The sequence below is a fragment of the Microcaecilia unicolor genome, chromosome 3 (genome assembly GCF_901765095.1).
Source record: "Microcaecilia unicolor chromosome 3, aMicUni1.1, whole genome shotgun sequence".
NCBI classification, from domain to species: Eukaryota; Metazoa; Chordata; class Amphibia; order Gymnophiona; family Siphonopidae; genus Microcaecilia; species Microcaecilia unicolor.
Window position 1 is genome coordinate 197358829 of NC_044033.1, and position 17160 is coordinate 197375988.

General features: G+C 45.6%; 1 protein-coding gene across 1 annotated transcript; it reads right to left on the bottom strand.

The window, feature by feature from the left end:
* Positions 1-1266: 1266 nt before the first annotated feature.
* On the bottom strand, positions 1267-16551 carry LOC115464911 (tetraspanin-1-like). Its single transcript, XM_030195289.1, has 8 exons — positions 16387-16551; positions 10397-10466; positions 9228-9434; positions 8802-8876; positions 3863-3970; positions 3613-3756; positions 3141-3224; positions 1267-2272 (listed from the first exon to the last, which is right to left on the bottom strand). Exons 2-8 carry the CDS (start codon positions 10451-10453, stop codon positions 2216-2218), a joined length of 732 nt encoding a protein of 243 aa, XP_030051149.1. The 5' UTR covers positions 10454-10466; positions 16387-16551; the 3' UTR covers positions 1267-2215.
* Between the last annotated feature and the right edge of the window lie 609 nt (positions 16552-17160).

Genomic DNA, 17160 nt, shown 5'->3' on the forward strand with positions numbered 1-17160 from the left:
TAATTTCTATAAGAGGCAAGACACATTTCATAGTGGCTTGATAAGCTTTAATACCAGACCTGCTTGGAGGGGCTCAGCCCAGCATCAGTCAAACTCTTTCCTGAGACATTTAATATATACAGTCTTTCAGCATGTTACCGTTTTCCTTAACAAAACACAATCTAAATGTTATAGGTGATGCCATAAGTATAATGAGTAACCACTGGGTTGGGGGGGGGGGGGGTTGTGATATCATGATATCCCTGTTACCTTGGCTGCCCTGTATGGTACCAAAATGGCTGGATTTTGAGATGTGCTCTACTGGCTATAGAGGGGGTGGCCATTTTGTTTTCTGCTGCTGTCATTACTAGAGATGTCTTAATTTTAAGACACTAGGGTCACTGTGTGTTTTATCTTTCCAGCTGTCATGTTAAACAGTTGCAAAGAATAATTAGTTAAAAAGTAGTGAATCCACTGTTGATGCTATTTCAGTAGATTGAACACTGGTGAGGGACCAGATCCATGTCTGTGACATCAACGGGACACAAAATGGCTGTTTTCACATCAGCTGCTTATTTATTTATTAAACTTATTATCCTATAATAAAGAACCCATTTTCCCCTTGTCACCTCTCTTGGTTGAGTGGAGTTTACTTGGGGAACCCGCTTGGGCAGTGACAGTTCTGTAAGTGCAAGTAAGTACCACTATGGGATTTACACTACATCACACCATTATTAGAATTCAGGTAGCCTAAGTCCTGGCTAGAGAGCTGCATGGGAATGGGGTTAGCGGGAATCCTGTGGGGATGGACCTGGGTCCTGTGGGGTTCCCACAGCAGTGTAGGTGAGGCCACTGCTTGAAGTCTCAGCAGCCATTTTTTGTAAAATGGCAGCAGCAGGCAGGAAAGAGTGAGGGAGGGACATTTCCTGCCCCTAAGAGGCCACTCGACCACCAGGATCTACTGAGAGCACCCAGGGGTGGAGGGGAGATGGATGAATGAAGGCGTGAGTGGGAGGGAGTGTGCTGGAAAAAAGTTTGCTAAGTGGGATGTACGTGGAGGGGGGAGGGGAAATAGAGCACATGGGATAGAAGGGGATGGAGAGGAGAGGTCATGCTGCTTATCGATGGGAGGGAAAGGAAAGGAGGACATGCTGTTCATGGATTTTTTTTTTTAAATGTGCAACTTTTTTAAAATTTTGTATTTAGCAGAGTATGGAAGAAAATGCATTTATGTTACTTTTACCACTATTTTCACTACTTATAGAATTTGGCCTTCTTGGGGGAGGGGGCAGGGATGGAGGAGATTTCTTGCGGCAGGTACGGGTTAGATTTCTGTCCCCATGCAACTCTCTAGTCCTGGCCCAATGAGTTTACACTTTCTGTGGGTATGAGGTGTGGGATTCAATAATTTAACATTGTAACACTTGCAGATGGGGTCTGAGAAATGGACAGATCAGCAGGTGCCCATAAGGACAGCAGGCACTAATTTATTTTTCTACAGGGTGACTGGTAGCAGCCCCATGGACCATTTTTTTTTCTTTTTACTTTTCTAGCTGAAGAATGTGCTCCATTTGAGGCTTTTCATGGGCAGCATCATCTGCTGTAGGAGCTTCTGTTTTTAAACTACATCGCTTCATGGGTTCAGCACTACATCTGTCTTATCAGCCCTACAGGGCATGAGGGCTGTAAGGGAGGGTATCTTGTGCTCCTTTGTCTCCCTCTGGCACAGGTTCTCAGAGGCTGAAGGATCAGATTGGGAAGAGAATGAATCCCTCACTTTGTGCACACAGAATACACAAAAGCTGTGTGAATGGCCAGGAGACAGAGAAGGCTGGAGCAGTGTTGCAACTGGCCATGAGTTTCAAGCTTGGGCTAGATCTTCTCTTTCTGTCCCTCTCCCACAGGTTTGAAAGAGCAGCACCTCTTTTGCCCAATTTCAGGAAGGGAACATTATTAGAGTTGCACAGATTGGCTTTGTAACTTCTGTCCCTTGATGAAAGTTGCAGGAGATGAAATTGGATGATGCAAACTGTTGCTCTTACAAACTTGTTTTAAGAAAAGGAGCTGCTATCCTTTTTGTGCTTCTGTCTATCTTGCTTTTCATTCATTGAGGCCAATCCTTCCTCCCCCCCCCCCACCCCACCCCCAAGCTAGTTGAGGTTGTCGTGTGATGCAGTGTGTGTGAGATTAGAATCCATTGTGCAAGAGGTACCAGACCGGAGGTTGTGCTTCTCATTCAAGCCTTTGAGCCAATCTTACAGAAGAGGATGAGGGAGACCACCATGGCAGCAAACTGAAATGAGAGAAGCACAGACCCCAGGCAGCAGGTGAATGCCCAGTACAAACACGAACAGTGCTGGAGGCTTTCAGCTACCTGCCAGCTTTAGTCTGTGCTCTAGTCCTCGGCCTGGAGTGGGAACTTCTCCTGTGTGCCTCAGCCTTTCAAAGACCCTGGACGCCAGGCACACGCTTGGCTCCTGAATGATCTACCGCTACCCAGGCCTGTTATGTTCCAACATGTCTGCGGCCTCCACAGAGGATCAACAGTTAGTGTCATTTTTTAAATGATCTCCCACAGCACGTTTGGTGAAAACATTTAAGCTTGGCCCACTGGGATCATTTGTACTGCACAGAAATTACAGCTCAAAGTCTGACCCATCTGCATGATAGTCTCAAGATCACTACATTCCTCAGTGCAGCAAGTGACTGAACAGCTCGGGCTGAGACATATATGCTCTGAAAACTAAAGGGGTGGCCATGTTAAAATTGACAGAGACAGGTGGCACCTTGTAGACCAACCAGTTTATTGAGACTTGAGCTTTTGAGGACCAGAGTCCTTTTATGCATCTGACGAAGTGGACTGTGGTCCTCGAAAACTCAGGCCTCAATAAACTGCTTAGTCTATAAGATGCCACCTGCCTCTGTCCATTTTATCAGCATTCTGAAGACAGGCAAAGTATGAATAATGCACCACTAGCTCAAGGGAAACCAGCCGCACTATCTATAATACAAACAGCTAGAGGAAGACCTTAGCAGAGGAGAGGGAAGTCTACTGAAACACCTAGAATCCAAGATCCCAGTAGAGGAGCCACCCAGAGCATGAATGTAGCATGAGAAGCTGCTGAATGGGGTCAGGAGAAGAGAGCTTAAGTAACACCTACCTCTAATGCACAGATCCCTAGGGCCACACCGCCAACAATTTTTCCATTTTTGTTTAAGAACACTTGAAATTCCAGATAGCACCCCTAAAGGAAAAAAGCATGGTGGGTCAGGGAGGAACCCTAGAAGGGATAAAGTATGGGGGGAAGGGGGGTAGATATAGGAGGCTGCACTAGAAGTGTCTCAGTGACTGTCTTTATCCCAAGGGCAGCAGGCTGTAGTCAGGGACAGATGGAGAATGGGGCAGGGGCAGCAGGTTGCACTAGAGATGTGTCAGTGATTGCGTCCCAAGGGAATTGTGCTCTAATGAAAGTCTTTTGCTTGTTTTCCTGTTCTCTTTAGCTAGAGCTCCTGTGACTGACGAAACAGAATTACTCTTACTGACTAGTTCTGAGTAACCGATAAGTTCACTGATGGAGCAAGTTTCCTTTACATAGTCCTCATGTTCCTACTCAAACCCAGATCTGTGCTCACCTTAATGTTGGGGTCAGTGGAATTTTCCCTGCAGGGGTTTGTGTTGGTGCTGGAGCAGCAGGGCAGTGGGTAGGTGTTGTTGTTCATTTGCAAGAAGTGTGAGTTACTGAAATCCGTGTAATTATTGAACCCACAGCACTTGAGCTGCAATGAGAGAGAGAGAGAGAGAGAAAGAAAGAGAGAGAGACAGGTGGTGAACTGGATGCTGGGCAGGAAACTGGAACACATGCCCACCTGCAATGGATCTTACCTCTTTCATTGTGGTGTTCCAGATCGTGGTGATATCGGACTGCTTCCCGTAGTCTTCTCTCAGGGTCTTCATTGCCCATCTGCTCAGATGTTCCAGGAAAATTTGGGACTGGAAGATAGAAGACACAGTACACAGGGTGAGGGTGGCACTGGGAGTGGGGGGGGGGGGGGGACATTTCACGACTGTGGAGAAGAGCTTCTGCTGGTCCAGGGGTACAGGAGGATGCAGGCATGTGGGTGGGATGGGCTGCTGGAGGGTGAGGGATGTCTCTGTTCAGAGGACATGGTCTCACCTTTCTTCTGCTTTAAAAATGTTCCAGTCTCTTGTCTTTGCTCCTTCCTCAATAGGACTGCTGCTAGGGTTTTCAGTGCCCCAGACAAACCCTCAGCCTTATCCCCTCCCCAATTTACTTTCAAGTCCCTAATCTGCCCCTTCAAAGAAATCAAGCTTTTAAATATGAAACCTTGTTGTGTATGTGTGTCTGTGCATATATGACATATATTCAAACAGGAATTTCTCTGATAAATCGGCGTTTGAAAATAAATTACCTCTCCCTGCAGGTAAAAGCACGTAGTGATGCTTCGTTGAGGTTGGGGCTGTTAAGATCTGTTGCTTTGAACTGACTGCAGCAGACGTCCCAGGACAGATCCCTGAGGTCCACCAGATAGTGGAGGAGGATCCACCAGAATATACACTCAAAAGCGCATGTTGGGATAAGGTATCTTGCAAAGATAGCTCACAAACAAGGAAGATAGGGTTTCTGGATAGTGAGGTTGCACAACAGACCGTGGTAGGCCAGGTGCCCTTAAATACAACTAAAGATCCAGACAAAAGATGGCAAATCAGTAGTATTCAGTACTAAGCATCATGCAAATAGGAACAACAAACATACTCTGAAATGTCTGTATGTAAATGCTAGGAGTCTAAGAAATAAGATGGGAGAGTTGGAATATATTGCACTAAATGAAAAATTGGATATAATAGGCATTACTGAGACCTAGTGGAAGGAGGATAACCAGTTAGACACTGTCATACCGGGGTACAAAGTATATCGTAGTGATAGGGTGGACCGGACTGGTGGAGGGGTAGCATTGTATATTAACGAGAGCCTTGACTCAGATAGATTACAAATTCAGCAGGACACAAATCACACCTTTGAATCATTGTGGGTTGAAATTCCATGTATAAAAGGGAAAAGGACGGTGATAGGAGTGTACTACCGTCTGCCTCGCCAGGATGAGCAGGTAGACGCAGAAATGATAAAAGAAATCAGAGACGCAAACAAAATGGGCAATGTGATAATAATGGGTGACTTCAATTATCCAAATCTAGACTGGGTAAATGTAACATCGGGACACGTTAGAGAGGTACAATTCCTTGATGAAATCAAGGACAGCTTTATGGAGCAACAGGTGCAGGAGCCGACGAGAGAAGGAAAAATTCTAGACTTGGTCCTTAGTGGAGCACATGATCTGGTGAGGGACGTTATGGTACTGGGGCCGCTTGATAACAGTGATCATAATATGATCAGTTTTGATATCAACCTTAAAGTAACTATACACAGGAAGTCAAATACGTTAGGGTTTAACTTTAAAAAGGAGACTATGATAAAATGAGAAGAACGGTGGAAAAAAAACTTAGGGGAACAACTGAGAGGGTAAAAACTGTACAACAGGCATGGACGCTGTTCAAAAATACCATCCTGGAGGCCCAGGCCAAACATATTCCACTAATTAGAAAAGAAAGACGGAACTCCAAAAGACAGCCGGCCTGGTTGAAAAGTGAGGTGAAGGAAGCTATTAGGGCTAAAAGAAATGCCTTCAGAAAATGGAAGAAGGAACAGTCTGAAAATAACAAGAAGCAGCATAAGGAGTGTCAAAGCAAATGCAAGGTGCAGATAAAGAAGGCCAAGAGGGATTACTTCAGGCACAGGCAGCTCCTTGTGACTCTGGGCAAGTCACTTAACCCTCCATTGCCCCATGTAAGCCGCATTGAGCCTGCCATGAGTGGGAAAGCGCGGGGTACAAATATAACAAAAATAAATTACGAAAAAAAGATAGCATTAGAGGCAAAAAAACATAGTAAAAATTTTTTTTTGTATATTAAAAGCAGGAAGCCGGCAAAATAATCGGTTGGGCCGCTGGATGACCAAGGGGTAAAAGGGGCGATCAAGGAAGACAAAGGTGTAGCAGAGAGATTGAATGAATTCTTTGCTTCGGTCTTCACCGAGGACGATTTGGGTGGGATACCGGTGTCGGAAATGATATTTCAAGTGGACGAGTCAGAGAAAATTACTGACTTCACGGTAAACCTGGAGGATGTAATGGGGCAGTTCAGCAAACTGAAGAGTAGCAAATCTCCTGGACCAGATGGTATTCATCCTAGAGTACTGATAGAACTGAAAAATGCTAGTGATATGCAATTTATCCTTAAAATTGAGCTTGGTACCAGAAGATTGGAGGGTGGCCAATGTAACACCCATTTTTTAAAAAGGTTCCAGGGGAGATGCGGGAATTTATAGACCAGTGAGTCTGACGTCGGTGCCAGGGAAAATGGTAGATGCTATTATTAAAAACAAAATTACAGAGCACATCCGAGGACATGGATTACTGAGACCGAGTCAGCACGGTTTTTGTGTGGGGAAATCTTGCCTGACCAATTTACTTCAATTCTTTGAAGGAGTAAACAAACATGTGGACAAAGGGGAGCCAGTTGATATTGTGTATCTGGATTTTCAAAAGGCGTTTGACAAGGTACCTCACGAAAGACTACAGAGGAAATTGGAGGGTCATGGGATAGGAGGAAAAGTCCTATTGTGGATTAAAAACTGGTTGAAGGATAGGAAACAGAGAGTGGGGTTAAATGGGCAGTATTCACAATGGAGAAGGGTAGTTAGTGGGGTTCCTCAGGGGTCTGTGCTAGGACCGCTGCTTTTTAATATATTTATAAATGATTTAGAGATGGGAGTAACTAGGGAGGTGATTAAATTTGCTGATGACACAAAGTTATTCAAAGTCGTTAACTCGCGACAGGATTGTGAAAAATTACAGAAGGACCTTACGAGACTGGGAGACTGGGCGGCTAGATGGCAGATGACGTTTAATGTGAGCAAGTGCAAAGTGATGCATGTGGGGAAAAACCCCCCCCGAATTATAGCTACGTCATGCAAGGTTCCACATTAGGAGTTACGGACCAAGAAAGGGATCTGGGTGTAGTCATCGATAATACACTGAAACCTTCTGCTCAGTGTGCTGCTGCGGCTCAGAAAGCGAATAGAATGTTGGGTATTATTAGGAAAGGTATGGAAAACAGGTGTGAGGCTGTTATAATGCTGTTATATCGCTCCATGGTGCGATTGCACCTTGAGTATTGTGTTCAATTCTGGTCACCGCATCTCAAGAAAGATATAGTGGAACTGGAAAAGGTGCAGCGAAGGGCGACTAAAATGATAGCGGGAATGGGATGACTTCCCTATGAAGAAAGACTAAGGAGGCTAGGGCTTTTCAGCTTGGAGAAGAGACGGCTGAGGGGAGACATGATAGAGGTATATAAAATAATGAGTGGAGTGGAACAGGTGGATGTGAAGCGTCTGTTCACGCTTTCCAAATATACTAGGACTAGGGGGCATGCGATGAAACTACAGTGTAGTAAATTTAAAACAAATCGGAGAAAATGTTTCTTCACCCAACGCGTAATTAAACTCTGGAATTCATTGCCGGAGAACGTGGTGAAGGCGGTTAGCTTGGCAGAGTTTAAAAAGGGGTTAGACGGTTTCCTAAAGGACAAGTCCATAAAACGCTACTAAATGGACTTGGGAAAAATCCACAATTCCAGGAATAACATGTATAGAATGTTTGTACGTTTGGGAAGTTGCCAGGTGCCCTTGGCCTGGATTGGCTGCTGTCGTGGATAGGATGCTGGGCTCGATGGACCCTTGGTCTTTTCCCAGTGTGGCATTACTTATGTACTTATGTACACTAAAAGTCCGATGGGAGAGATAAGAAAAAAAACAGGAAAGAACAGAGCCCTGAAATCCAAGTGAGGAGGAGTAGGTGTTGATCAACAGTGTCAAAAGCAGCAGATAGATCGAGAAGGATGAGGCTAGAATAGAGACCTTTGGATCTGGCCAGGAACAGGTCATTGGAGTCTATCAAGGGCTGTTTCAGTTGAATGAAGCAACTGAGGGGATACAGTAGAAGTCACTCTTGGGGACAGATTGTTTTAATGATCTTAAGATATATTGTTTAGGCTGTTTTGTAATATGTAATAAATATTTATGTACTATTAAGTGATAATAGATTTTGTGGAAAACCTGACTGGTTTGTGGTCTTGCAGGATTGCAGTTTGACAAGTACAAAAGCATCGCCACGCTGGGACAGACCAAGGATCCACCGAGCCCAGCACCCTGTCACCGACAGTGGCCAAAAGAACATGCAATTTGTCTCGCCCATCCTAGAAATAGTGTATTATTCCCTCATCCATTCAGAAACATTTTATGGGTTTTTCCTCCAGGAAGCCGTCCAACCTTTTTTTGAAGTCCACTAAGTTAACCGCCTTAACCACTTTTTCCGGCAGCTAGAAAGATATTTGAGCAGTGATTACCTTATAAGTGTTTCTCCGGCTGGTCCTGGGGTACCCCCCCTAGCTAGTTGAATTTTCAGGGGACCCCCAGTGAAGCACAGGAGGTGTACAATGCAGGTAGAATCTATAAATCTATCACCGGGGGGTCCCCTGGGAAAGGAGGGGGCCGACAGCCACTGAATTACTTATTGAGGGTCATTTTCTCCCAGCAGCAGTGGCTTCAATAATTTTAGTCTAACTGTGGTGGACACTTTTAGTACTGTCTGAGAGGCAGAATTAACGCTTCCATGCTGACACTCTAACACTGCCTGGAATGCATACACACAGACATACATACATACATACGTATATGACTCACCATGGCGGAGAAGGCAAGGACCACGACAGCTCCCGCCACCTCTGCTATGAAGATGAGGAGAATGATGGAGAAGAACTACAAGGAATGGGAAGCAGGTTAGAAACTGATTCTGAGGAGCGGGATAGCAAAGACCTGAAGCCCACACCCTGCCACTGTGTACTATGTGTTGGACCTTGAAGTCAATGGAAAACCAAGAGGTCTTTGAGATAGGGATGTCCTGAAAATGCTGGAGCTCTAGTTAGCTGTGCACACGTAACTCAGGTGTTGTCAGCACTCCTCCCTGGTGTAGAGGCCTCTTTATAAATTCTAATAAAATGTAGCCCAAAGCTCAGGAGATAAAGTGGTTCAACCCAGTGTCCTCCCGTCTAACCCATTTAGAAACATCACCCTCGGAGAATCAGTGGCAGAGCAGAGATTAGAACTCACCAACATCAGCATACACCTGTTCTCTTTCACTGCACCGCAGCAGCCCAGAAACCCCATGAGCAGGAGGAAGGATCCGATGGCGATGCAGAGATAGCCAACGTTTATCAGCTGCATCAGTTGTGGTGATGCCGCTCCCAGGATGTTCACAAAAGAAGCCCCATCCACTTTCACCCAGATTCCAATGCCCAGCACTGCGATCCCGCCAACCTGTGGGGAGAAAGGGCGCCTGAATCAGCCCTACCATGCCGAATTCTGGGTCCTCAAAGATCTGCTGGTAAATAAAATCATGATACTTGAGGCAGTTTTAATTAGATTCCTCTGATCAATCCCTGGCACTTAATAGTAGGAAGGTCATAGGACAGCACCATCTCTAGACAGTGTTCACCATGGTGCAGAAGGAAAGACCAGCTGCCCAGTTCATCCTTTCCATACTGCACAGATAGATGTCAGCGGGCAGCTGCTATGGTTCTGCTATGGAAAGAAGAGCTTCCAACTGCATTCCTGTTTAATGATGTTTTCAGTAGAGACCTGGACCACATGGAAATCTTTTATCCTTATATTTTCTTGCTTTTATCTCTACATTATTTTTGTCAATCACTGGGTTGCTACAGCCTCTCCCTATCCAAGTCAGTTCTTGTCATCACCTCCATTGTCCTGTTCTGGATCGTCGGAGTACCCTAGGACCCAACTTCTGGAGCTCTGGAGTACTAGTGGGAATGTGGTCTGTACATTCAGCCAATGAAAGGTAAATCTGTTTTGCTTCTGGCCTGCGATACCCAGAAGCAGAGTAATGCGCTTCTTGCACCTGCCTCAAGCTTTTGGGGGATTCACTATAAGACAAAGCTACCTGGTCCACCCACGGTCCAGGAGGGAGGCTCTGGGTTGATCCTGGTTTTTCGGCTTTGCACTGTGCAGTGTGAAGACCCCGTTTCTTCCCACCTGCTAATGAGAACAGGGGTCACTGCACTGGGTTTAGGGTGACCAGGGTGGCTTGGCTAACAAGGGGACTCGGAAGTGCAACACTCTAAGGAGGAGGTAGGATGGGGGAGCAGGGGAAGACGAGGAATACTGTGAGTTTGGAGGTGGTGTTGAGCTGCATCTGATATCAGCTGAACGGGGTCAGGATGGATACCGAGACCCTGAAGTGGCTGAGTGCCATTCTCACTTACAAATATGATACCATTGAAGACGAACATCATGATTTTCAGAAAGGAGATGCACCCCATGTTCTTCCGTCACCTACAAGACAGAGAGGAAAGGTTTAATGCAGGTATGTTGAGTCCCTTCCTGTAAGAAGAAAGACATTACTCCCTAACTTTCATACTCCCTAAGAGGCACCTCTGGAAATGGCATGCAATTGTTAAATCGACCCTCACCAGCTGTGTGCCATGAACAGTCCCAGGGTAGGGTGGGGTGCATTTCTATTTAAGAGGTCATGCTGGTTCGTTAGGGTATTGGAAGAAAGGATTTCTCGTGATTCTTTCTGCAAAATCTGTCGGTTTTGATTGCTTTTGGAAGCAGAAGGAAAGCCCGTGAAAGCCCTTAAACGCTGGTCATGAGAAACAGCAGACCCAAGCGAAAGCACACTTTGGCGTCTGTTTCCTGCGTCTAAATATAAGTGTCCAAGCAAAGAAAAAAAAAAGTAAAACGCTTATATTTAGGCTGCAGAAAACAGATGCCAAAGTGAGCTTCACATTCGGGTTTTACCAGGCGAATGCGCACAGGAGCCAGGCTTACCATGGAACTCTTCTGTGCATGCGCCAAGCACAATCCTCCTGCCGAACTCCCTAATGCTCAATGCTATGAGACTGCCTATATTTGCATTAGCACTGAGCATTAGGGCGTTGTTCTTCTGCACTGTTCCAGTGGTATTTTTACGGCGCTATTTGGAACAGTGTCGAAGTATGCTCTAAGGAGTTTAGTGCATGAGAAAAATGCACAAAGAATGGCACAGATATCAGCCCACTGAAATCTGGTGGTAATGGAGGCATTAGCTATTAAACCCAGACACACAGATGAGTGCGGACAGCCCAAAGGCTCAATGCCTGGTTTTCTAATAGTGGGAAGTCTGAGGGGCAATAAAAGCTTAGCTCATTTTTCTGTGCCTGGCATTGGTAATGCCAGTTTCCTTTCTTATGCCAGCATGAACCACCCACATCTTAGTTTTAGTGATGGGGATGGGGGACAAAGTGAGGTGACTGCATCATTGAATGTGGGGTTAAGGGGAAGGTGCACGAAATGCTGACTCTGCTGTGTGTGCACATTGCATGGCGACCAGCCCGTTGTCCTGTGGCTGCACAGCTCTAAGGTATAACTAAGAACATCGGCCTCTCAATTGAGCTTTAACACAGCTTCCCAGACCTGTCCTAAATGTTCCCAGGTTTTCAGAAGACCTACAGTGAATCAGCATACACTGCACACCTGGTTCTGGTGCTGTAGCAGTGTATAATTAGGGATTGCAACCTGGCTCAGTTCTGGTTTTGCTGAGTTTCATCTCTGCATTTGTAGTTCTAATGTTTCTCAAAAAGACAGAGACCACAAATCTATAAGTACAACAGGACAAAACCAAAATGGTACCAGTCTATCATTTCATTTTATTAATATCTATACACCGCCCTTATCCAGAGCGGTGCACAAATAAACACACTTAAGAAGAGAAAACATCACAGAAATTCAAAATAGACACACTGGCACTGTACTGTGTCCATCAGCTATCAAAGTCACTTTCTAGATTGATCTGGGTCAACTGGAAAATTCTCTTTTCTGTGGAAAAGCAGAACGAGTCGGCCGCATGCTAGTGATGTCATCTGACAGCACCATGGATGGATTTGCTCTCCTAGAGCTCAGAATCACCTGGAAGGCTTTTCTGAGCACGTATGAACATCCTTTATGTGTTCTCTTACCTCTTAGTCTAAAGTGATCCTCTTAGAGACCCAGAGGCAAACTGAGTGTGAGGTTGAGCTGTCCAGCGAAGGGAAGATACAGAATCTGAGCTCTTGTAATCTTCCCTTGGCTGGACAGCTCAACCTCACACTCAGTTTGCCTCTGGGTCACAACTTGCAGTCCCTACCACCACCACACCCCGAACTCCTGGAAAGCACTCAAGAAGCTGAACCCGACTCCCTCCATCAGTTTTATGGGGTTTCTGTTTTACAGGGGCAAAGACCATGCTTCTACCACGATACAGAACGTAGAAAGCGATATGCAGCCTGTCAACTGTTCCCCAGTCCTTAAAGGACAGAATGTCATGTCGTTCTTCTCTCTAATACATAAAACACAGCGGGGATCTTTTACTAAGGCACACTGGCGTTTTTAGCGCGTGCTAAATTAGGCATGCGCTAAATGCTAAAGACGCTAATGTATTCCTGTGGGCATCTTTAGCGTTTAGTGCGCACCTATTTTTAACACGTGCTAAAAACGCCAGCACGCCTACGTAAAAGACCCCCCAGAGAGAGCTAGAGCCCTGCTAACTCAACTTCCCTTGCTCCACAGCTGTGGATCTCCAACCTCGTCTCTAAGGAGGATATCCCGCCCCTTCCTCATCAGGCAGAGGTCAGTGAGCGCAGTTTAGTCACCTGCACATCCAAGGTTACAAGCTCAACCTTCATCTCCACTAAGTTCAAGATTATCAACATCAATATCAATATTGGGCGTATTAATTGTAATTTCCCTTAAACAAGGGTTCAATGTGATGTACGAATTACAAGTAGCCGGGAGGCATTCTTAACACAGTCTTAACATGATAAGCTAAACAAACCGAAAATTAGTAGCAACGTTCGAAAAAATATGCCTTCGGCAACTTATGGAATTTTAAGTAGGTTTCTCTCAACTCAAATAATGGGAGAGAATTCCATAATGGTACCACAATCGTATCTTACCAAAATACATTGGATGAAGAATTAATTGGTTAAACAATCTTGACGAATGGCCAAATAACGAGTTGAAAACTATACTTATCAAAAGGTATGAGGTAGAATCATAAACAATTTGATACAATAAGCACAATGCTTTAAAAGGAGACACGCTCTTTTGCCAGAAGCCAACGCAACCTCATCATATAATCTGAAATGTTAGTAAATCTGTTTATTCTAAAAAATTAATCTCACAGCATTTTTTTTGAATAATCTGTAGTTTATATAAGTGTTCGGAACATATTCCCACATATCATTATCTGAACCAGAAGAGCAAAGGTCTCCATTGTGAAAAATGATCGAAGCAACGTTAATTGACTCAACTTAAGCAATGCTTGTGCTAAAAGGCCTCTGGACTGCGTTCGCTCTCTGTGTTTGTTCAGACGATCTCCCTCTTTTCCCTAGTAACCCGCCTGGGCACGCAGTTCCGACTCCGGTTCTCTTCTGGTCACTGTCACAGTATGCAACTTCCCGGGTGTTCTGCTAATGGATATTTTACTAGTCTCTGTTTTCCGGAATCCTACTCCACTTGTTCATATCACCCTGTAGCAGGGGCGTAGCCAGACGCCCAATTTTGGGTGGGCCTGGGCCCAAGATGGGTGAGCAGAAAAACTCCACTTTGTCACACAAGTGATTTGGTCTCTCCCTCTCTCGCCTGTATACCATATGGTCTCTCAAACATCCCCCCCCCCCCCCGCATATCTTTTAAATAGCAGATTTTCACCGGCAGCGAGCAGCATCTAATACACACTGCTCATGTTGGCCCCATAACATATATCAGTTGCTGCTCACTGCAGGCAAAGATCTGCTATTTGCAAGGTATGCAGGAGGGAGTTTTGGGGAGTTTTCAGCTGGTAGGGCTTGGGAATTCCTGCCAGCCACATCATAGGTGTGCTGCTACTGGATGGGCCTGAGCCCAAAGTGGTTGGGCCTGGGCCCACCCGGGCCCACCCTTGGCTACACCACTGCCCTGTAGCACATGACTTTGCAATGTTTTGGTTAATTTCTCTGAATAGAACAGGTCATGTGTGGTGGTGCCATACCTTCTCTATGCAGTTTCATCCTCCTGCGGCACACTCCTTCAGCTGTAAAGGGTGAGCACACACCCTCAACACCTCTTCACAGCCCTAGGCTTGGGAGTGACCGCTGTGTGTCGGTTTCCATGGACAGCAGGATAAGTCAGCCACACAAATCTGCTCTTCTTCCCCTCTAGGATAAACTCATTTTCAAGAGTCTTGCACATGCTCAGAAAAGCCTTCCAGCATTTTATGAGCTCTAGGAAAGCTAAATCCATCCATGGCATCAATGCCAAAACCAATACAGCTTTTCTTGCCCGCTATATCCCCTAATAAGGGTTCAGTGTCATTTGTGTGTGGCAGACTTATTCTGCTGACCACAGAGAACCCCCCATTATTTTTATTTATTTATTTATATATTTCTACATTTGTACCCCACATTTTCCAACCTAATGGTAAGTTCAATGTGGCTTACAGTTAACTTAGTAAACAGGTTACAGTTTATTAGGACGTTTGGGTAAGTAAGTTACAGGTAAGTAACCTCACTCCCCCCCCCCCCCCACACCCTTCCTTCTGCTTATCACTTGCTAGTTTGATAAGTGATCAGAGGACACCACATCATCAGGAACATGCTGGTTTTTACCTTCTTCCACTAATGCATGTTGGGATTTGTAGTTTCTGTTTTCATTAGTATAGAGATTTTGAACCTGATGACCTCATAGGTTGGGTTCTCAGGAGAACCACGGTGAATATGGCATGAGTTAAACTGTCATACCCTGAAGACTCGGTACATAAAATCTACTTCACAAATATATCCATTGTGAATCTCCTTGAAATCTCGAGGGGTCATTGGGACAGGTTTGGGAAGCCGCAGCTTATGGTAGACAGAGATGCCAAATTACTGGGTTGCAGGAGAAAGACCTTTCAGTTGGTCCCAGTGCATACTGGTATTTGTAGTCCCTGCTTCCATCAGCGTGCACCAGAACTGGGGTGCTCAGAGGTCCAGGACTGACCTCAAATCTCCCTCCTGCCTCTGGATTACTTGACAATTTTGGAAAGCAGATAAAGATATTTGGCTGTCCTAGCCAGGACCAGGGCCGCTGAGCGACAGTGCTGGGCCTGGGGCAGGACTGCTGCAGCCAGCCGCTGCCAGCACCCCATTTCCCCTTACCTTCTTGTATCTACTTCTCCCTCAGTCTGTCACTCTCCTGCTCCTGTGTGCCACAACCTGAATTATCGCATTAACGCAATCACCTGGGTCCCGAAACACAGAAGCAGGAGACAGACCGAGGGAGAAGACCCTTCTGGCACTGGGCCCCCCCTTGGAGACTGGGCCCGGGGAAACTTGCTCCCCCCCTACCTCTCGGCGGCCCTGGCCAGGACCGCCTGTGCATGCAAAGGGAAACTCAAGAATTGACGTACTGATTCATGAATAGAAATGTCAGCGCTACAGGTCTGGGAATCATTTCTGGTATTGTTTTTGCTTTCTGAATTGCTGCAGAACAGCCTGAGTCATAGTTTAATACCCCTCCCTTCCCAAGAAAGCAAAGGGAGAAGTACAGAGCGAATTCTTTTGTAACAAATCCTGTCTTCCTTATAACATGCTTTATATGAGACGGGGGCTTTGCATTAAATACATAAAAGAAATACACACTTTTTCACAAAAACATACTTCGTTCCTGCAGTGTAGAACTGGATCTGGAAGTCTGGGCTATTTTCACACCCAAAGAGACATCACTGCACAATTATTTTTTTTTTAAAAACCAATCAAGCACTGCAGGATAAGCACATTTTTCCTTGTTTCTCCTATTTTGGAAAAAACACTCTCATTAACTCTAAGCCCAAAAGTTTCTTTTGTGGGAATTGTCTTTTGTTCACCCAGGTGTAAAGCCTCTGTTTTGCTGTTTTTTCCTGTGATCACCTCACCCAGGTTATTTTCTTGTTTATGGTGCACAGTTATCTGTACAAATGCAGCCAGTTGCTTAGAAGCAGCATCTCAGCTATATTGGAACTGGGAGCTTTGCAGCTACACCTGCCCAGACCAGCACAGACCGAGGGAGCCCATCCTCAATTAGGACACCAACATAAACTGAGGAAGCTGCTCTCCATGAACTCTTTCTCTATCTCTGTCCTTGCCTCTCTCACTCTCTTTCTGTTAGTTATATTGCAGCACAGTTTTCACGTCCTTTTTGATTTAGCTCCTCCTCAATCACTGAAGCTCTTCCTTCTTACCTGGCTGCAGTCAGGTGTTATCTGGATTTCTGGTCCCTGGTTCTCAGTCCTGCAGGGGTCTTCTGACTCTCCCTCCTTCACTATCCCTCAGCGTCCTCAGACTAGTTTGATCTCTGCTGCCTATGCCCCCTCCCCACCCATCCTTTCCATTTTCTTTCTCCCACAGGGAACACTGTGCCAGGACCTGTTGATGATTGGTTAATGTTTTCTGTTCTCCTAGCAGCGAAATGTGCTTGAGGCGTTACCTAAAGTGCAGCTCTGGGATTTCAGCTCTCACCTGCCAAGTGCACATCTTCCAGAAGGAGAGACAGAAAGCTTGCAAAGGCCTGAATGTCAAAGATGGAGATATCTGTGACATGAGCAGAGGCTGAGGAGGTCCGAGATCTGTGACATTCAGCAGAGGCTGAGGAGGTCCGAGATCTGTGACATTAGCAGAGGCTGAGGAGGTCCAAGATCTGTGACAGTAGCAAAGGCTGAGGAGATCCGAGATCTGTGACACTGACTGTTGGTGTCACTAAAATGTGACATCCTAAATTATGCAAACAAGCCAAGCTGGATGTCAGTATCAGCATCAGAGGAAACCAAGTGCCATCTTCACACTCATAGGTCACAGGCAATGACCGGGGGAGGGGGGATGACTTTGGCTGGGTGGTAGCATTTTTTAGGAAACAGCAGATCAGCTCAAGAAACGCCACACAGAGACCCCTTAACCATTGGGGGTCTTAGGTGCATTCCTAGCTTGCCTGTATCTTAACCCGACCCTACATAAGTATT